The following is a 22623-nucleotide window of genomic DNA, read 5'->3' as shown; positions in this document are numbered from 1 at the left end:
ATGGGAGACATAGCATCCCATAGGGCTGAACAGTGCACTGTTTCTCTGCTCCCTCTTTGGCATGTGCATAAGCAATGACCAGCACATGCCAGAGAATGGAAGGCCTGTACACCCCACTACACCCTCCCTCTATACCAGGAATGGCTAACCTGTGCCCCCCCCAGATGTTGTAGGACTCTAGCTGCCATCAGCCCCAGACAGCATGGCCAATGGTCAGGGATGATGGGAATTGGAGTTCAGCAACATTGGAGAGCACAAGTTGGCCATCCCTGCTCTAGACGTTGCAGAGGTTACTCAGAATTAAATTGCAATACAGATAGAGCCAGTGTAGTGTAGTGGTTAAGGTGTTGGACTATGACCTGGGAGACCAGGGTTCAAATCCCCACATAGCCATGAAGCTCACTGGGTGACCTTGGGTCAGTCACTGCCTCTCAGCCTCATGAAAACCCTATTCATAGGGTTGCCATAAGTCGGAATCAACTTGAAGGCAGTACATTTACATTTTACAGATCATGGGAAGGGGGAAAACTGATGGCAGTTTGGCAAAGATTTGAATTTGCATTCAGACAGACTTGTCTTAACTAGTTGCTTTTATACAGTAGGGATGGGAGAGAATATTCACTAAATTGGATTTATTACTGGATTTTGACTTAATCTGACAATCTGCATTGTTTTCAGACTGGCATTGATTTCTTGCAGTGGGTTGCGGCTGTCATTGGCATGGCTTTTTAAAAAAAATTCTGCTCCTTATTTGACGTTATTGTCTTCGTAATCAGCTTTCCTCTTAGATGATGTATTCTTAACTTAACTCTGCTGCATCCTGGAGTCCTGAAGAGCTGTGGATTCCAATACCTGTTTCCAAGACGGAGGTAGAGCCCATCGTCATTTCCCTTTCCCCTGTCACTATGATGAATGGGTATGCAGCCATTGTCAGCTTGAATCCTTCATTTTTTAGCTTCTTACATGGGATATTAGCCCAATCTTAGATCGGAAGAGTGTTTGCATATATTAAAAACATATGTGGTGATGTTAGTGCAAAGGTTATTTTAATTGGAGAGACTGCTTACGCTGCTCCTAAGGCCTTATCATACAGTCCATTGAAGTCTGGCCAATGGAGCAAGTTCACAAATATTGTTATCTATCACGCATGCTCTGAGGTTGGCCTTCAGAGTGGCTTTTTATCTTTTTGGTTGATTTCTGGAATTTGCACCCCTACACAGTTCAAAATAGAGTAACATTTTATGTACACATTCAGCCAAATGTGAGCAGGACCAAAACCACACATGCCCATTCATAGTCAACCAGCCACACATGCACCGTCCACACATACATGCAGCTCCCATTTAACACTCCATTCACCCCCTCCCTCCATTCACACATATCCATACATCCACAGACAAGCATGTATCATGCATTCATTTCTTTTTCTCCCTCACACACACTACTATAGATGTGAAGGCCCGAGGGGGAAAAGTGGAAAAATTCAGGGGAGAGGATTCCCCCCCCCATTTTTCTGGGAAAAAGGGGAAGTTGGAGAAATAAATGGGGAAAAAGTGTTGTTCCAGGCTTCCATATCCCTATACACTACACAAAATCATCAACCATCCCTTTTTCAGAAGGTTTGCTCTTTTAAGAAATTCTTTCCCCTGCACTTTGTGCTCAGGATGTTTAGCAGCAATAAAATAAAATAAAATAAATGCTCCATGCAGCCCCCCCTCCCCCTGCAGCTTGTCTTTTAGAAAACAACTCTGAAAGGAGTTGACATCTCCCAGTTTGGCTTCTTTTTCACTTAACCTTTTCACACATACCACTTCTATCCCGGTTGCTCTATCCCCCCCATCTCTGTCTCCTCCCTGTCCTTTTCTGTCACACACTCTCACGTGCACCCCATACCCCGTGTAATGGGCTTAAAAGCAAATATTAGAATCTCAGGATATATTCCTAAAGGATGCCATTTTAGTTGCCCTCACCTTTCTGAGTGACTGGCACTTGAAAGAGCTTCAGAAGGGAGAGATGGGAACAACATTGATGGTTCATTCCCAGTTACCTAAGATGGTTCCTACGCTCTGGTGATGATTACTGACAACTTCCAAAGATCAGAAGACCAGTAGTTTCCAATCACCTCTGATTGTTCCCCTCTGAAGACTGGTGATCATCACTGATGCTCCTGCACTAAAGAAGGATGAGAGAGGACTGGTGACAAAGAGAGGTGGGCCCTGCAGCTTCCACTACTGAAGACTGCTACCACCCAAAGACTGCTGTGAAAGAATGGCAGGAGGATGCAGGGCTGAGAAGAGGGTGAGGCCTGAGCCTCACTGGCAGATGGGCTAGTTGGACAGGCTAGTGGGCCACCAGTTCCCCAACTCTGTCATAGCTTCTAATGATCTAACAACGTCTCATCTAGTTTGGCCCATACTAGCTACCACAATCACTTTCATTTCCCAATTGTACTGACAACTTACTAAGACACAGACAAAAGGTTATTGTTTCTAATTTAATTCTAGCGGTTCATTAAAGTTTTTTTCCTCTCTCCTTTCATTTTTACCCATTTTGGTTTCCAGGCAATCGGCGCCTGTTAAATATTCCACCAAGCGTGATATTACTCTTCCTTCTCCCTAGTCTGACAACTCCGTTGCAGTAATTTGCTGAACTCAGCTTCTGCACTTGGCTTTCTTTTGAAAGAACGTTTGTGTGTGGGGGGGTGAAGCCCTCAGAACCAACAAACCTATTAATAATAATAATTAAAAGAGAACTTGACAAGTGGGAACAGTACATCTAAATCTCACATGCGTGTGTGTGTGAGAGAGGGAGAGAAATAAATGTGAGCTTTGTGGGAAAGAAGGGGGAGCCATTTTTGCTATTTTTTATCTTTAATAGGCCACTTACATTTGGAATGCCAGGTTGAACAATCCTATACAAAAATGAGTTTTTGAGTTTTTTGTAAAAGCCAAAAAAGGGGAAAGGGCTATCCCTTTTATCCCACGATTGCTAGCACTGGAGCTAAGCACATGAGGCTGTTCCTCTATAGCCAATACACCTATGGTGCAGAACGATTAAGTATGTGAAGGTCACTCCATTAGGAATGACTGAATCTATCACTATTGATTTTCTCTGTTCTCATTTTTCCGATCTTAAGTTCTGTTTGCCACATTTCCACATCATTTTGCAATTTTTTTAAAAAAAAAGACCTCATGAAAATTCATCAGCATTTTAACATAAATTTCTCCTAATATACATGGTTTTATGCAATTTTCCCTAGCATACACATTGTTTCAAAGTAATCTACCCTTAATATAATGCACTTTTGCATGCTATTTTCACTATCCTAGAATGTGCATTTTCATACATATTGCTAGGCTAGATAACTGCATTGCAAAATTCATCTTTAAATGTGAGCTGAATCTCATTTCTCACACATCCCTATGCTTCTACTTTACATTTTTAGACGTTAAGCCTAAGGACTGCAGTCCAGCAGAGTTGGAAGCACTGATTGCCACTCTTCCACCAAAAAAACCCACCACCACCACCACATTCATTCACCACATATATATATTTATCAGGAAACCATGATTGATTGCAGCTTCTTCCTGATTCTGAATGGCAAATCTGATTTCATCTCTTTGTAATTTGTGAAAACGTTGTACAGAGTAATCCTGTGCATGGTTACATAGACATAAGTCGTACTGTGTTCCATGGAGTTTGCTCACAAGTAACTGTGCTTTGATTTAATCCTATTCTGACATAACAATGGCGGAGTAAACCCCATTGAACACAGTGGGACTTACTTCTGAGTAACCATCCATACGATTGCACTGAGGCTCATGGAAGCAAAAAAAAAGGGGAGGGCGCAAGGTTCAGCAAGGGCAGGTCAGCCTTATCACAGTGCTTTATGCCATACGAAAGGCCTTCCTATGTAGGAAAGTCTTCATTGCTGACTGAAGTTGGTCAGGAAAATTTCCTAGTGAGTTTATCTGAAGTGCTAGTTCCATGAGACCTGTATCTGTGCACTGTACACTGACTAGTTCACTCTGTGGCTTCACTGCCTGCTGTCCTACATGAAAAATAAAATGAGGGTATGCAAGCAGCCAGCTTGGATGTGTGCACCACCCTATTATAACTTGATCAGCCAAGATGTAATCCAGTTCCAGTTGTGTGTGTCTCCTGCTTCTATATAGGGCAGCCTTCCCCAACCTGCTGCCCTCCACAAGAAGTGTAGAAGGGCTGTAGCTTAGTGTGGAAGGGCCAAGCTCAGTGGCAGAGCACATGCTTTTCAGTCGGGCTTCAGACCGGGACATGGGACTGAAACAGCCTTGGTCACCTTGGTAGATGATATGAGAAGGGCGTGGGATAGAGGCGAAGGCACCTTCCTTGTCCTCCTCGATCTCTGAGCGGCTTTTGATACCGTTGACCACGCTATCCTCTTGGACCGCCTGCAGAGGTTAGGTATTGGGGGCACTGTATTGCAGTGGTTCCATTCCTTCCTCTCTGGGAGATACCAAAGAGTAGCATTGGAGGAGGAGGTTTCAGATCCCTGGCCCCTCACTTGTGGGGTGCCACAGGGTTCTATATAAAGCCGCTGGGAGCAATCATCAGGAGATTTGGTCTGCAATGTCATCAGTATGCGGATGACACGCAGCTCTATCTCTCATTTAAATGTTCACCAAGGTTGGCTGTGGAAACCCTGTCCAAGTGTCTGAGGTCGGTGAGTGGCTGGATGAGAAGGAATAAGCTGAAGCTGAATCCTGACAAAACCGAGGTGCTGTTTGTGGGAGACAAGGGAAGGTTGGGAGATATAGACCTGGTGCTTAACGGGGTATGATTGCCCTTGAAAGACCAGGTCCGTAGCCTGGGGGTCATTCTTGACTCCCAGCTGTCCATGGAGGCTCAAGTTTCAGCTGTAAGCCGGGCAGCTCTGTATCAACTCCATCTGATATGGAGGCTACGCCCCTACCTTCCCAATCATCTGCTCCCACCGGTGGTACATGCCCTGATCACCACTCGCCTAGACTACTGTAATGCGCTCTATGTGGGGTTACCCTTGAAAACGGTTCGGAAGTTACAATTGGTACAGAATGCAGTGGCGCATCTGATTGCAGGCAGCCGCCGTAGAGATCACATCACTCCTGTGTTGAAGGAGTTGCATTGGTTACCGGTTGTGTACCGAACCCAATTCAAGGTGTTGGTTTTAACCTTTAAAACCCTATACAGTTGTGGCTCAGCCTATCTGAAGGAGCGCCTCCAGCATCGACAGGGATGCCGCTCAACAAGATCAACCTCAGAGGGCCTTCTCTGGATCCCACCAGTCAAAACAGCTAGGCTGGTGAGGACTCGAGAGAGGGCCTTCTCAATAGTGGCCCCCGCCCTTTGGAACTCTCTCCCTAGTGATCTACGCCATGCCCCGTCTATAATGAGCTTCCACAGGACCCTGAAGACTTGGCTTTTTAGGCGGGCGTTTGAGATGGGTTAGTTTTCTACTGTTTTTAAATTTTAATTGTTTTATATACTGTTTTATCTTGTATGTCGCCGAGAGTGGCTGGACAACCAGCCAGATGGGCGACTAACAAATTTAATAATAAATGAATGAATGAATGAATGCTTTGCACGCAGAAGGGCCCAGGTTTGATCCCTGGTATCTCCAGGTAAGGCTGGGAAACCTTGGAGAGCTGCTGCCAGTTTGTGTAAACAATACTGAGCTAGATAGACTAATGTCCTGACTTGGTATAAGGCAGTTTCCTGTGTTCCAGATGTTTGGGGGCACAAGATCTATCAGCTCCAGCCGGCATGACCAGTGGTCATGGACGATGGCAGTTGTAGTCCAACAACATTTGGAGGGCACCAGATTGTGGAAGACTGATACAGTATATGTTATCTGGAGTTAACAATCCTAGGATAACAATTCTTAGATAGCATCTGAATCTAATTTGGAGACAGTTATCTTGTGGCAAAGTAAAATTAAGGGAAGAGCTCACAATGGTATAAGTTAAAATAATTAAATTTGTCTGAAAACATTAACTATTAATCAATACATTCATTCAATGCCAATTACAATGGAATTTTAAAAGTTATTATTTTAATTGGAGCTCTCCCTTGCTTAGAGATTATGGCAATTTGCATCTTTCTCAAGTTTCAGCAATAAATAGAAGATTTTTTTCCCAGACAATGGATGATCTGTCCATTTTATTGAAAAAGGGGAAATTGATATCTTCAAAGTAGCTTGCGTTCTGGTAAATTTATTTTAAATTATTTGGACAATCCATTGGCTAAAAAATAAACCAGCTCTAGTTTAAATTATTACATAATTGAAGTGTCCACAGTGGCAGTGGTTGTGGCAACCTATAAAGACATCCACAAAACCTTGTCCTCTACAGAAATTGCCTGTTCCTAATGTTGACATTCCCACCAATTTACAAAGTTCATCCTTAAAATAGCACAATTTTCTTATACATTCTTTCAGATATCCCTCCTATCGTTTGATGTTGACTGTCCCAGGATCATGAATATCTTGTCTGTATAATGTTATCATTGTTTTGTCTGCACACTCCATGGTGTAGTGTATTCCTGGGGATTTAATTGCACAATTTTGCCAAGTTTGCGTTTATCCTTTTAACAGCTGCTGCTGATCTTATTTCCCAGTGGATCAAGTGGCCCTCTTCATAGCTTCATGAGGAGGTATATCTGGGGTCTTTGCAATATACAGGTCTTCACTCTGTGCATAACCAACCTGCCATAATTTTATTGACTGATTGATTGATTGATTGATTGATTGATTGATTGATTGATTGATATCCCGCCCTTCCTCCAGGCAGGAGCCCAGGGCAGCAATGGGAGACATTTAAAATGGTTGCTTATCATGCGGTGTGTCCATTTGTTTACCTGAAGATGATGGATGACATTCCTGATAGGGCTGGCTCTTCCTACTGGAAGGAACAGGCAAGGTTCATTAAAACCTTTTGCCTCCTCTCCAGGGGGAGGAGTTATCCCTCTCACCAGATCGACCCTGCCTGCGGTTGGTGATGGTTGGGTCCTCTTGTTCTTTCTCAAGTATTTGCCTTTTCTTGGTCTTCTGCCTTTCCTATCATATATTTGCTGAGTCTGTTGTGTGTTTTTTTTTACTATGTTTCCTCCTCTCCCCCTCTGGTATTACTACAGTTTTTTGTTATACTGGGTGTAATTTTTTATCTCAGTATATACTTCTTTTGCCCTGTGTGTTTGCATGTGTGTCTTGTGTCTGATTTATTCCCTTCCCCCTATTGTCCATTTGTGGTCCAGGGAGCAGTGTGTCAGGTCATCGCCAGGGATGTTTTGTCTTCATCAGAGTTCCCTGGAGCTTGGGGGGTCCCACAATAAACATTGAGTGGGACCGCCATTTTGTTTGAGCTGACCTAAGCGACAGTGCTGTTTCTATTTGATCATCATGTTGTCCCAACTGCTCCATTAATCAAGCGTTTGAGAATACCCGATCCCTGTGAGATCACTTGATTGCTCCCCCTCCCAGCTTCATTGATCACCAAGGCTTTGAATTTCAGCATTCTCTTGCCCTTTCCACATCCTCTGGCTTGAGAAATGCTAGGTGGTTGAGCAGCGCGCAGACAGTGTTCACATCACCGTTTCACAATTGTTCTCTCTCATCTGTTTGGTATGCTTAAGTACATACATTAGTCCCTCCTCCCCCCAATACCCCATTGGGCACAATTTGTCCAGAGCATTATTTTCCTAGCTTTATTTTTCTGGTGAAATGCCATCATGTATTTTCTCTGATCTTTCCTCAGTGTTCTGAACCGAACTCCTGTGCATTTGGTCCACGAAATCATATTGGTGGATGATTTCAGTGATGATCGTAAGTTACTCTTTTTTAGCTTCAAATGGATGAGAGGGAAGGGGTGTGGGGGAGAATAGTGTGTGTGTATTCTTGTGGAGTTATTTTGTGAAGCCAGAGCTCGGAGCCTGCTATGGAAGGGTGGGTGCATGGGCATCTTTGGCTGGGGGGTGGGAAGGCAGTCCCCCTTCCAATAATTTCATAATTCCAAGATTCCCAGTTTATACTGGAAAAAATAAGTTTCTAGCATTTGTAGAAACTGACATATGAGGCAAAATGAATGGGCACTATTCTCTTTTTTAAAAAAGAAACTAGCCTGTTCCCCTCTTTCACTATGTTACTTTACTTTGCCCCCACCTCCTGGTGGAGACCCCCATGGGCATATGTTCTCCTATGTCACCATTTCCTGTGTTCCTGCAGTCAATGGACCACATATTTTCAACTGTGCTGCTTGGAGTTACACTCACACTGTTAAAAGCCCCTAACACTCACTTACTGTCCTTTTGCCCTGAAAGCCTGAGAAAGTAAAAAATAATAATAAAATGAGACAGATCTCTGTTTGTGTTTCCAAAGTGGATGATTGCCGTTTGCTGATTAAGCTGCCGAAGGTGAAATGTTTACGCAACAGGAAAAGAGAAGGTAAGAACTTAGTGGCCAAGCTGCCCACAGTGAAGGAGAATAAGGGAGGGAAAGCACAAAATGATTTTTTTTGGGGGGGGGAAGAAACTGTATTTTGATGTTCTGTTTGTAGCATGCCAGATTTATTTACTCCTTTATAACTGGCTCATATACCTTATGCTGCACTCTGTATAGCTTGAAAGGCCTTGTTTATTCAGGAGAGGACATTGATCCAGTAACAGACAATTCATGACTGATGTGTCAGAAACATGGCAGCAACCACTGAGCAACACAGCACCTACTGACATTGTGACTTTCTTTGTTTAGTTTCTAGATTTGCAAACACTATAATAATTTAATTCTCTCTTTTATTTTTGCAAGTAGACTAACAAAACAAATGCCACAGTAATAATAATAATAATAATAATAATAATAATAAATTTTATTTCTAAGTCGCCTATCTGGCCGTATGAAACGGCCACTCTAGGCGACGTACAAAAGAATAAAATAACATATAAATACAAATGAACAGCAACTCTACATAATCAAAACCCACCCACATCTTTACAGAATAAAATGAGATTATCATACTATGAAATGTACAAAGTCAATTGAGGTAACATTCAGATATGTCAGTACAAAGGCCATAAACTAAAATGTAACTCCCTTACATCATATGGGGTTGGAGTCAACATCCGTGTTTCTATGATCAAACCCTCTCTTAATAAAACCAGGATTTGCATGACCTGCATGTAGCCCCTTTGCTATTGCTTCTTTTATGCAAGTGGTAACTTAAAGTTTGCTGCTGAATTCTGTCTTGTTTGGAAGACATTAACTAGGGGCAGGCACCAATAAAGATTTGTTTCAGATGCTTTGGAAATCAGCCCAGTTTGGTCCGAAGCACTTTGGAGACTACCCAGCTGGGTTCAGGTCTGAATCTGAAACCCAGTTCAGCTTCAAGCCTTCCCCCATTCACTATGGTTTTCCAGAAACTTTTGAAAACTATCTTGTTCCAGAGAGCCTTTGGGAGGGACTGACGGGTGAGCCTGACACTGTTTTTACTCTCTTCATTTTTTAATTTTTATCTTTTTAGTCCCTTTAGTATCACTCCCCCATATATGTATGCAGAGGTGGTTTACCATTGCCTTTATGTATTTTAATTTACTGTAATGTTTTGTGTTTTTATTTTGTATTTTATTATGTATGTGTGCGATTTTATTGTAAGCCGCCCTGAGTGCCCTATTGTAGGGTAGAAGGGCGGGATAGAAATATTTTTAAATAAATAAATTATGAGGACATTTTAAAAAGCAGCTATAACTTTTCCTCCTTTTTTGACAGAGTTGAATTAAATTTGCAGGTCGGGTAGCCCTCCTGAGTAGATAAAACCTGTAAAATTACAGAAATATAGGTCTAGGAGTCTTTGTGCTGAGCACCTTTAAAAGAAGCAGTCTGTAAATTCTTTTCTTTTGCTTTTTTTTTGAAAGAGTGGATGAAATTGGAAGGAATGGTAGTGCCTTCTGGACAGATTAATTCTGCCAAATTTCAGAAGGACAGCTACAGTGATCTTTCTGCAAGGGCTGCCTTTACTATCAGGGGGTGATTAAAAAAGATTCACTTAATCTCCCCTAATGTTCTGGGGGTAACTTGAATGAAAATAGCATTTGTGAGAAAGGTGTCCGAGGTAAGAAACCTGCCAAATACAGACAAATAGGTCCAGGAGGTTTTGTGCTGGGCACCTTTAGACTTTGATAAACTTTACAAGTCAGGATTTGATCGTCTGAATGCAGTCAGTGTAAATCTGCATTACATGCACATCTTAATGGATGCATTTTTCCCAGAAAGTGATGTTCCTGCCACTTTCTTCTGTGTAGTGCAACTCATCTAGAAAGTAGATGGAAGACTTTTCCATTTCCAAGGAAATGTTAAATTGATGAATGATTTTAGTGGTTAAATGTCAGAAGTAAAACTATATGAAATAAATGTCCTTAGAAGGTGCATTTGCCAAGGTCCCTTTCACCTCCTCCCCTGCCATCATCACAGCAACTTCCTGCTCTGCTGGTCTCCCTTTTTTGCCATCACCACCTTTCTCTTAATGGCTCCTGCTTCTATTACTCTTTGTAGGTAGATAAATGGACAGAGCTGCTCTCTTTTTCACTCTCTTCCATCTTTATGTTATTTGTATATGGTATTTATGTAGGCTGCCCAATAACATTGTTCTCTGGGTGGCTCACAAACATCACATAGTAAAATACCACATTAAAATATAATATCATAAAACAATCAAATTGCAGCATTCTAAACAAATATTGACAGAGAGAGAGAGAGAAGAGCAGCATTGGTCTGTTACAAATTTACACAATGGGTCACAAATTCAAAACCACAAATTCCAACAGACCTGGAAGAATACAAAAGTCTTCACTGGTGCCCGTGTGACCTTAAAGAAGGCAACAAGCAAGACTTTCTATGGAAGGCATTCCTCAGCTATGGTGTGACAGTTGAGAAGACCCTCTCCCTGGTAACCACCAACCCTTCACATGGAAGTATATGCAGAATAAGGTGATCTTTCAGGTATCTTGGTCCCAGGCTGCTAAGGGCATTAAAGGTCCAGACCAGCACTTTGAATTGGGATCAGGTGCACCTGATGAAGCACTGCCCCAACTAAAAGGCTTGCAGGACTTTTTTGGACCAGCTGCAGTTTCCAGATAATTTTCAAAGGCAGCCCCGCATGCAACACCTTGCAATAGTCCAAACAAGAGGTTCCAGAGCATGGGTAACTATGGCCAGCCCATCTCTACCCAGGTAGGGTTGCTGGCATATCAAGACGCATACTGGCATCAAATCTATGATCTAGTATATAAAAAGAGTGTGGTTCAAAAATACCACTGGAGTTATTTATTTATTATTTATTTATTATTTCAATTTATATACCGCCCTTAGCAAAATAGCTCTCAGGGCGGTGAACAAACAAGATAAAATACAATATATCATAATAAAAATACAAAAACATATACAAACAAACAACAAAAAGCACAGCAAAAACAAAATAAATACTACGAAAATTAAAAATACAGATTAAAAGGTTAAAAAAGATTAAGAAGATTAAAATGCCTGGGAGCATAAAAAGGTCTTTACCTGGCGCCGAAAAGATGGAAGTGTAGGCGCCAGGCGTACCTCTTCGGGGAGGCTGTTCCACAACTCAGGGGCCACCACAGAAAAGGCCCTAGATCTCGTAACCACCCTCCGAGCTTCCCGATGGGTTGGTACCCGGAGGAGGGCCTTAGATTCTGAACGAAGTGAGCGGGTAGGTTCATAGCGAGAGAGGCGTTCCACAAGGTATTGAGGTCCCACGCCGTGTAAGGCTTTATAGGTCAAAACCAGCACCTTGAATCTCGTCCAGAAGCAAATAGGAAGCCAGTGCAGACGCGCCAGGACAGGTGTTATATGCGAGGACTGACTGGTCCTCGTCAATAATCTGGCAGCTGCGTTCTGCACCAGCTGAAGCTTCCGAACTGTCTTCAAGGGCAGCCCTACGTAGAGCGCATTACAGTAATCCAATCTTGAAGTTACCAGAGCGTGGACAACGGAGGCGAGGTCGTCCCTGTCCAGATAGGGGCGTAGTTGGGCTACCAGACGAAGATGGTAAAACGCATTCCGTGCCACCGAGGCCACTTGGGCCACGAGAGACAAGGAAGAGTCGAGAAGAACCCCCAAACTACGTACCTGTTCTTTCAGGGGGAGTGTAACCCCATCCAGAACAGGGTAAGCATCCACCATCTGAGCAGGGAAGGCGTTCACCAACAATGTCTCGGTCTTGTCTGGATTGAGTCTCAGTTTATTAGCTCTCATCCAGTCCATTATCGCGGTCAGGCAACGGTTCAGCACATCAACAGACTCACCTGAGGAAGATGAAAAGGAGAAATAGAGCTGCGTGTCATCAGCGTACTGATGGCAACGCACTCCAAAACTCCTGATGACCGCACCCAGCGGCTGCATGTAGATGTTGAAAAGCATGGGGGACAAGACCGATCCCTGGGGGACTCCACAATGGAGAGTCCATGGTGTCGAGTGATGTTCCCCAAGCACTACCTTCTGGTGACGATCCGCGAAGTAGGAGCGGAACCACTGCCAAGCAGTGCCCCCGACACCCAACTCCGCGAGTCTCTCCAGGAGGATACCATGGTCGATGGTATCAAACGCCGCTGAGAGATCAAGGAGAATCAACAGAGTCACACTCCCCCTGTCCCTCTCCCGACAAAGGTCATCATGCAGGGCGACCAAGGCTGTTTCGGTGCCAAAACCAGGCCTGAAACCGGATTGAAACGGATCTAGATAATTGGTTTCATCCAAGAGCGCCTGGAGTTGGCTGGCAACCACCCGCTCCAGGACCTTGCCCAAAAAAGGGACATTCGCCACCGGTCTATAGTTATTCAAATTATCTGGGTCCAAGGAGGGTTTCTTTAAAAGAGGTCTCACTACTGCCTCCTTGAGGCTACCAGGGACTACTCCCTCCCTCAAGGAGGCGTTAACCACTTCCTTGGCCCAACCGGTGGTCCCAGCCCTGCTAGCTTTCACCAGCCAAGATGGGCAAGGATCCAGAACAGACGTGGTTGCCTGAACCATTCCAAGCACCTTGTCCACTTCCTCGAGCTGCACCAACTGAAACTCATCCAATAAAGAAGGACAAGGCCGTGCTCCGGACACTTCAATAGATTCATCTGTCACAACATCAGAGTCAAGGTCCCTGCGGATACATGCGATCTTATCTTGAAAGTGTCCAGCAATTTCGTTGCAGCGGGTCTCAGATGTTTCCATAGTATTGTGGGGGCCAGAGTGTAAGAGCCCTCGCATGACTTTAAAAAGCTCCGCTGGGCGGCATAAAGATGATCTAATAGAGGCAGCAAAATAGAGCTTCTTTGCTGTCCTTACCGCTTTTGTATACAACTTATTGGTGGCACTTACCAAAGCATAGTTGTATCCACTGGGAGTTTTCCTCCATCTGCACTCCAGCCTCCTGCTCTCTTGTTTCATCACTTTCAGCTCCGGGGTATACCACGGAGCTGTATGAGCTCTACACCGGAGGGGGCGCGCGGGAGCGATCGTGTCAATAGTCCGGGTCAGTTCCGTATTCCACAGTGCGACCAAGGCCTCAACAGGAGCACCAGTCCTATCAGCCGGAAAATCTCCCAGAGCCCTCTGAAAACCTACGGGATCCATCCGGCTCCGGGAGTGGATCAACTTAATAGATCCTCCACCTTTGCAGAGGGAAAGAGCCGCTGTGAGTCTAAATCTCAACAAGCGGTGATCTGTCCATGACAATGGGGTAGATGAAAAACACCCCACCACCAGATCACCATCTCCATGTCCAGTGGCGAAGATCAAATCAAGAGTATGTCCCGACACATGCGTTGGGCCAGTAGAAAATTGAGACAGCCCCATTGTTGTCATGGAGGCAATGAAGTCCTGAGCTGCGCCAGATAAGACAGCCTCGGCATGGACGTTGAAATCCCCCAGTACCAAAAGTCTAGGGGATCTCAAGAGCACCTCCGAGACTATCTCTGTCAGCTCAGCTAAGGAAGCTGTTGGGCAGCAAAGTGGACGGTACACCAACAGTATTCCTAGTCTGTCTCCCTGGCCCAATACAAGGTGGAGACATTCCAGACCAGTCGCCGTCTGGACAGGGTGCTTGGTGAGAGGAAAAGAACTCCTATAGACCACAGCGACCCCCCCCTCCCCGGCCCTCAGATCTACCACAGTGCTGAACCAAATACCCAGGTGGACAAAGCTGGGAAAGAGCAACTCCTCCCTGATCATCCACCCAGGTCTCGGTTATACATGCCAGGTCAGCACCCTCCTCCAGGATTAAATCATGGACAAGTGAGGATTTATTATGTACCGACCTGGCATTCAAAAGCAGCACTTGGAGATCCGAGAGCTGGCTGATAGGACAACCAACAATCCTGTGGGTATGAGGAGAACCGGAACAAGGCACAGACACAATTTGTCTGGGACGAGTTCCCCTTACCTGGCCTGTTCTCCTCCTAACACCATACCTCCCATTACCCGTCACTACGTTAATTGGGGCCCCCGAAAGCCCCCCCACGAAGGATGGAATCTTTTCTCCCAGGCACATGTTAAAAATACACAAATCTACACAGACAAACAAACATACAAAACATTCACCCCACATTTAACCCACACACATACCCCAACAAACAACATTAAAATTAGTTAATCCTCTTCAAGCAGCGATGGCAGTCTCGAGCCCCCCATCCAAAAGCAAGCCGCAGTAACGGCACCAGGACAGCAGCACAGCACCAAACAGTAACAGCAGCACCCACACGCGAAAAAAAAGCGGCGAAGGTAGCGAAGATGTAAGCCGCAGTGGTAGTGTCCTGGGCAGCGGCACAGCCCTCAGCGATAATAAAACGCCTGCAACCCGCGGCGACGATGATGGCAACAACAGGCCGCAGCGACGAAGTCCACCGGCAGCAGCATGGCCCCCCCGGCGATGACAACGCCCTGCGCGCAAGCGGGCGGCGGCAGCAATGGCAGCAGGACGGGTCACAGCGGAGTCCCCAGCAGCGACACGCCCCTCAGCGACAGCGACAACATCCGCATGCAAGCTGGCCGACAGCGGCGGCGCGGGCCGCGGCAACAAAGTCCCCAGCAGCGACACGCCCCCTAGCAGCAGCGACAGCGTACAAGCGGGCGGACGACGGCAATGACGGCGCGGCAACGGAGTCCTCAGCGGCGGCGCGCCCCCCGGCAGCAACGCACGCACGCACGCAAGCGGGCCGGCGACGGCAACGACGGTGGCACAACGATGGCGGGCCGGCAAACAGGCAGCAGCAACGGCGGCAACACAACACCGCCAGCAGCAGGGCCCAAACAGGCCGCAACAATGCACACACACACACAACAGCAGCTGCGAAGGCCGAAACGACGACGAGCCGCGAAAAACAAAGCCACAGAAGAGGAAGCAAACCACAACAACGACAACAGCAAAGGTAGATGGTAGGTGATAGGTGGTAACTAGGAACAACCTTTCTAGTCCTAGTTAAAGATGTTTAAAAGACAAACGGCAGGAGCTTCAAACACAAGCTCCTCTGCCTAAGCCGCCATTTTTCAAGTTGAAATCCCCCAGTACCCCAGAGTTAAAGATTCATGTAATGTTCAGGGGCAAATCCCTTCCTTTTTCAGCCTGAGCTCTCCATCAATACATGAACAATAATAATAACCTTCTCACATTGATGTTGTGATGATAAATAAGGGCTACAATGGACTTTACATAACAGAATTAACTTGTATGCAGAAAGCTGAGTAATTTGTTTCACTTCAGTCGCTATGATTGTGATTTAATGTGAATGGGCAGTGGGATGGTGCACACTGCTGAAACTGCTGAAAGTGCTTTGTTCCTGTCCCACTCCTGCTGCTGCCACACTGCTGGAAAACAAGCCATGGTCTAGCTTAGCATTATGTCCAAACCTGGGCTCGTGGTTTGTTTAGGGAAAACAAACCACAAGTGGTAAACCAAGAACAAATCTTTGGAGAAAAACAAACCATAGCCTAGGTTCAGATGTAACCCCAAGTCTGATCATGGCTTGTTTCCCAGCAGCATGGTAGCAGCAGGAATGATGGAGGAGCCCACTGCACATTCACATTAAACCAGTTTAACTATGGTTTAATATGACTTGCAAAGAGGTTTGGACCAGTTATGGTTTGGTTACCACTCGGGCAGCCTCTCAGAGCCGGTTTGAACCAGTAGGAAAGTCACTTTCTATCACAATACTAATTTGAAAAAGTGGGCAGAGCCCACTGAAGGATATAAATTTTGTCACATTAAAGCTTTCCTTGAATTAAATAATCAATAAACACTCAATAGTGTATGTGCAAAGCTTATTTATTTTTATGATGGCAGTTTAAAATAATAAGTAACCAGTAAAGAGGGCCCCATGCGACAGGAGCCAGCCTCAGTTGTGGCTAATTATTAAGCAGAAGCTTCACACTAGTAGAAAGAATTCCCCTCCTCAGGTTTAGCAAAGGTAAACTGAGGCACAAACTATCCTTCCCCAGCCTCCTCCTTTATGTAAATAACTTAACTCTCATGGAGAATATAACTAAGAGTCCTCCACACACAATAGTGATTTGCCCCTATTACCTGGGCTAAATATCCTGTTAGGTTGCAAGAGGCTAGAGAAGCTAGGTGACAGCTAGTAACTGTTCATGTCAGATGATCAAAAGTCACATCCTGTACCATACTGGTGGAGAAACTGCCCTACTCTGCACAGGAGCTGTCCAAAGCTACCATTTAGCAACTATCCTAGTCTATCTGCGGCTCTGCTAAATTTCACAATATTATACAGGCGCCATATCTTTGAAGACCTTCCTCTTTCAACAAGCCTTTTGAGACCTTATCCCAGTCTGCTTCTGTGTTGGAATTGCTTTTTAATATGCTTTCAAACCTTTTTTAAAAAACAATATGTTTTTAACCTTTTTTAAAAAAATAGCTTTTTAAAGAAATGTTTTTAAAGTTGTTTTGTTTTAATGTATTTTAATGTCTGCTTTTTATGATGTTTTAAAGTGTTTTTAGTGCTTTTGTTTGCCACCCTGGGCTCCTGCTGGGAGGAATGGCGGGATGTAAATTAAATAATAAATAAATAATAATAAAGGGCAAAAATGTTCTCTGAAAGACACCCTCATAAAGCACACAGCTAAAACACACACAACAAAAACAACTTTGTTTACTTCTGTTTGCTGCCTCCTTTGGCACCTACTTCAGTCATGTGCCATTTTTTACAAGATTCTTCTTGTTGGTTGTGTTCTAGCTAATAAGGAATCACATAGAGCAGTGGTTCTTAACCCTGGGGTGCACGCACCCCCGGGGGTGCGAGACACTTTTTCTAGGGGTGAGAGGCGTTGTTCAAGAGATTTTAAAAATTCATTTAAATAGAAGCAGAAAATTAACTATACAACCAAAGATTTTGGAAAACTGTCATTTATCTTAGCCAAGTTAGGCTAAAACACACATTAAAATAAAATAAAATTAAAATAAAATAAAAAATGAACTGTATTTTTTCAGGCAGTGCAAGAGCATATTTTGGAAATCCAAGGGGTGCTGGCAGTGGAAAAGGTTAAGAACCACTGACATAGAGAGTAAGATGACATCCTGGTGACACGGAGCCAATTGGATTTACCTATGACTGTGATAACAACCATGAAGCCAAGCTAGAGTGAGGGCAATATTTCCTACCCTCACTTTCAAAGGATGAACTCTTCCATCCTGTTTTGCAATTTTCCTTCCAAAGGCATTAGGAAAAGAAGATGTGTGTTTCATGGGAGAGAGAAAGTCCCAGCTACATGGGAAGGAGACTACTTCAGTAGCTCCTGTACCACCAGAACAGGATGTGCGTTTCATGGGAGAGACAAAGTCCAAAACATATCGGACTATAGTCTATTCTAACCCATACCTCCCTCATATGATTCTTTTGTCCCTAATTTTTCAAGAATCATTAGGAAAGGTTTTGAAAATAAAACTGCCAATATCATAATGCCATTATATAAATCTATGGTGTGGCTGCAGTTGGACTACAGTTCTGGTCACCTCACCTCAAAAAGGACATTGTGGGGTTGGAAAAGGTTCAGAAAACGGCAACCAAAATGATCAAGAGGATGGAGCAACTCCCCTATGAGGAAAGCATTTGGGGCTTTTTAGTGTAGAGAATAGGCAGGTAACTTGGTAAAAGTGTATAAAATTATGTATGGCATGGAGAAAGTGGATAGAGAAAAGTTTTTCTCTGTCTTTCATAACACTAGAACTCATGAACATCCAATGAAGCTGAATGTTGGAAGATTCAGGACAGACAAAAAAAGTATTTCTTCACGCAACACATAGTTAAACTATGGAATTTGCTCCCACAAGAGGCAGTGATGGCCACCAAGTTATCAGAGGAGTTATCTCAGGAGTAGAGATGGGGGATAAATTTGATTCAGTTCACAATTAAAGCCGAATGTATCAAATTCACGCTTTCCAAAACAATAAGAACTGAAACACAGCTGTCCTTCAAAATTTGCATGTCTGAATTTTGCAATGCAGTTCTCCATCTAAGCAATGTTTACAAAAATGTGTGTATTAGGAGAAAGTGTGCGCAAAATGAATATACTGGTGAAAATAACATACAAAAATGCATTATACTGCTTGCCCAAATTTTGTACATTAGTTAAAACTGCATACAAAAATGTATTTATTAGGAGAAGTTTGCTCTAAAATGCTGAAGAATTTTCATGAGGATTTTTAAAAAAAAAAAGTAAATTGCTGCAGAAATATGGAGAACTGAATTTAAAATTAGAAAAACGAGAAACTGAGATAATTGAAATTGACATATCATTCCATCCATACTCTGGAGAGGTGTTGCAATGGCTCTTATACACTTTTGGAGTAACATGAGTATCAGGACAAAGAGGTTACCAAGAGCAGATGGTTATCTTAGGGTGGCCATGTATCCTACTCCACAGATGAGACTCCTTTATTTGAAATACTGCCTGGTCCAAGCCAGGTTTAAAGATAAAGAACTAAGAGAACGTCTCAGTTTCAGTCCTGGAGAAGGGCTGTAGCTCAGTGGCAGAGAAACTGCTTTTGCATGCAGAAGGACCCAGGTTCAGTCCTTGGCATCTCCGGGTAGGACTGGGGAACACTCCCAGTCTGAAGCCCTGGAGAGTTACTCCCAGTTTGGGCAGACAGTCCTGAGCTAGATGCACCAATGTTCTGACAAGGCAAGACAGCTTCCTATGTTCCTAAGAGAGATAGCAGGGGCCTTGAAATTATCCATCAGCAGTTAGCACCTGCACTGGAGGCTAAGCAGGCACACAGGTCACTCGATTACAGTCTTTCTCACTAGGATGAGATGTACTGTACTTCCATTTCAATTATAGTAATTATTTCTAAATATGCATCTATGTACGTACTGTACATTAGCATATGCAGCTTTTTTGCAAATCTGTGTCCTCTTTTGCTGATGCATAAGTGACCACGTTCAGTTATCTCCCCTTACTCCAGCCTATTCTCTTCCACTGTGCTTTTGTGCAGGCCAGGTAGATAGGAAGACATGGGTCTTAATGAGATGAGGCTTCTTCCTCTCGCAGGTATATATGTAATCTTTCCATCATCCTCCCCTCCCCCATTTCAACTAGTACAAAGGTGAGGCAGCTGCTTTGATTGCTGGGAGGCCACTGTTGAATGAGGAGCTTAGCCCTTCCTTTATCACGTCCCATTTGCATTTTCCTGCTGATAAAAAATGTTGCCAAGCAGGCATCCCTTGACAAAGAGAATTTATTTTAAGGGGACTTTAAAAAGAAAAAGTAATTATTTGTGCTATTAGTTAAGGCAAACATATCTTCTTTAGATATTCTAAACACTGTAATAATTGGCTTTAATTGGCAAATCAATCAGTTAAATGCCCAAGAGTTAAATGAGTTTTCTATCCAAGGAAAACTTTTAATCTGTTGACATTTGTAGTTTTCATGCAGCATTTATTACTTTGCCTACCTGAAATTCCTATTACTGTTGCCGGAAATTCATTTTCGTAGGTTAGTGTACTGTGAAATCAACATTCACCAGTAACCAAATTCTGCCAATCTAGCCTGCTTCACATCAAGGGAAATTGAACGGAACATTGCTAAAAACTGCCCAACACTGCCCCTTGCAGACCATTTGGTGGACCACTTATGGTACATATGTGACGTCTCCAATCTTTGCACCTTCCTTTAGTCTAGGCATGTTGACTTGGCAGCATGAGCCTAATCACACTTTATATTTTGAACATGGGTACAAAAAAGTGTCCACATTTAAACAGCAAAATACACAAGTGGCATTGTCAACTATGAATGGTTACCATGGATTTGAATTGTTAGTTTTCCCTGAAGGAAACAGAAATGTCAATCAGGAAAAAATTAGTCCCCAGTTCTGTGTTCATTATGGAAAAAACTGGCCAGCTAAATGTGCTTTGCACCATTCACAATTAAGCATGAAATGTAAGCATTTTGCTATTTGATGCTTTTTTTGTATCTGAAATTTGATCTGATATTTAGCCCTTGAACCCCAAGGGGCAAACTAGACACCCAATACGTGTGTCAGAATAATCACAAAAAATTTCTATAAAATGGAAGAGGGAAAGGAAGAAATTCAAAGTGCATGGGGTGGGTTCTGAAAACTTTCCCCTCCCCTCAAAACTGCTTCTTCTTGGCTGTTTTTCTTCCTACAAGGGAAAAAAAAACCCAAGTACCAGAATAACAATTTCAGAAAATTTACAGGATGGGGTTGGGGTCAGCTCCCCATTCCCATCCACCCATGCATTGTATTCCATTGCCCCCAGTTTCCATTTCATAAGAAATGTGCAAAGATCCAGTTCTGACATTCAGGTCTGCCACAGTCATATACCACTGATTTCAATAGAACTTATGTCCATCAAACTTTCATTAAGACTTAAAATGGGTAACTATCCCTTTAGTTCCATTGTGTTCTGACATTCAGAAGTCCCTTTGGTTCCACTCACTGTGAATTCAAGCCAGAATTCCAGATTTTGGATTATCATCAGCAGAAGAGGTTCTGCACTTCCTTTTGCCGCTCATGGGCTTCTGGGTCATCATTATCTCTGAAGACACCAACCTCCCTTACCTTTGGCAAACCAGAACTCTGCCTCTGCCATTTGGAATAATTTGCTTTTTTCTCCTCGGCTGTTCCAGTGCTACTGACATCCATCCCTTCTCTCTTCACTTCAAGCCTTTCCTAACTCATGCCAGGTCTGCAAATGAGTGAAACTGACTTACTCATGAGTAAAGATGGAGACTTAGTGACTCCCCTTCTCTTCTAGAGCACAATGTGACTCCCAGCAAAAACAAACTGGAAGAGAAGAAAAGTCACCCAACCACCACCCCACTGTCTTCCAGCCCATGCTCAGCTACACATTGCACTTCTGGTTAGAAGACAGAGGGCAGACCCAGGTGGCTGTTTTCCCTTCCTTCCAGCAGGCAGAACTCCAGAAATCTACCAGTACAATAATGGATTGCAAAGGCTTGAGTTCAACTCCAGAAACTTCCTTTTGCCACTCATCTGCAAAAACAGAACCTCAGACAAAGAGTGGGATCCAGCTGAGCCTGATTCCATAAGCATCCTTAGTTAGGAGAGCTGATTGGCATGACACTCTGTAGCAGCCTTTCCCAACCAGTGTGCCTCCAGATGTTGTTGGACCACAATTCCCATCTTTCCTGGCTGAGGCTGATGGGAGTTGTGGTCCAACAACATCTGGAGGCACACTGGTTGGGAAAGGCTGCTCTGTAGGCATGTTTTAAAAATGAATTGAGTAAATCATTACCCAGACTCACTGTGTGGCTGAAGCAATTGATCATTCCCTAAGTCATTCATGTGGAGCCAGTGTATTGTAGTAGAGCTGGACTTGGACTGAGAAGACTTGAGGTCAAATGCCTGCTCAAACATGAAGCCTGTGTAGTGGCTTTGAGCCAGTCACTATTTAACCTACCTCTCAGCGTTGTCGTGAGGATAAAATGTAGGGAAACCCCATGTACTATGTCTCAATCACATTGAACTAAGATATGAATACAAATGTCATAGATCAGCGCACCCACCAGTGCACAACTATCTGAGCTAAAACATTTGCAGGGAAGTGACTGCCCTGCTGCACAAGAAGCTTGAGGGAAGATTCACAGGACCTCCTCAACAGGCACACATTGTTATATGGATAGGTTCCAGTTCTCACAAAGCTGATGACTAGGAGTACAAATTGGGTCTAGGAGAGTGAATGCTAGTAAATATGTTCAAGAACGGTCAGAGCTAAAATAGACATCCACTCTCATTTTTAAAGGGATTGCTGTATTCATATATCCAGGGAGTCTCTGCTGCAGCTTATTAGCCAGAAAATTAGAAATGGCGAAAGAAAGCCTGGGTCCTCCATTTTAAGCTGTTTGTTCTAACGAAACAGATGAGATCAGCTCATGCTGCCTCTCTGGGATTTTTTTTAATACATTTCATTAAATTGTATTTTAAAGTTTAAGTAGATACGTATAGAGGATGCATAGTGCCACAGCAAGCTCTAGGGGATATTGCTAGAAAACTGTCTAATCACTTTTCCTCCAAGATTGTAGTCTAAATTAATATTTTCTAGCCTTCATTTGCAGAA

At 43.7% G+C, this 22623-nt stretch overlaps 1 protein-coding gene across 3 annotated transcripts in view; it reads left to right on the top strand.

The window, feature by feature from the left end:
• The window catches only part of GALNT14 (polypeptide N-acetylgalactosaminyltransferase 14), a 366983-nt gene that overhangs the window by 288849 nt on the left and 55511 nt on the right, over window positions 1-22623 (top strand). For all 3 annotated transcript variants that reach the window (XM_061624997.1, XM_061624998.1, XM_061624999.1), the window contains 2 exons: window positions 7770-7837; window positions 8390-8455. In XM_061624997.1, the coding sequence (XP_061480981.1) occupies window positions 7770-7837; window positions 8390-8455 (134 nt within the window). The remainder of the gene's footprint in view (window positions 1-7769; window positions 7838-8389; window positions 8456-22623) is intronic.

Source organism: Rhineura floridana, chromosome 4 (genome assembly GCF_030035675.1).
Source record: "Rhineura floridana isolate rRhiFlo1 chromosome 4, rRhiFlo1.hap2, whole genome shotgun sequence".
In the NCBI taxonomy this organism is placed as follows: Eukaryota; Metazoa; Chordata; class Lepidosauria; order Squamata; family Rhineuridae; genus Rhineura; species Rhineura floridana.
This window is presented reverse-complemented; position numbering and strand designations above follow the sequence as displayed.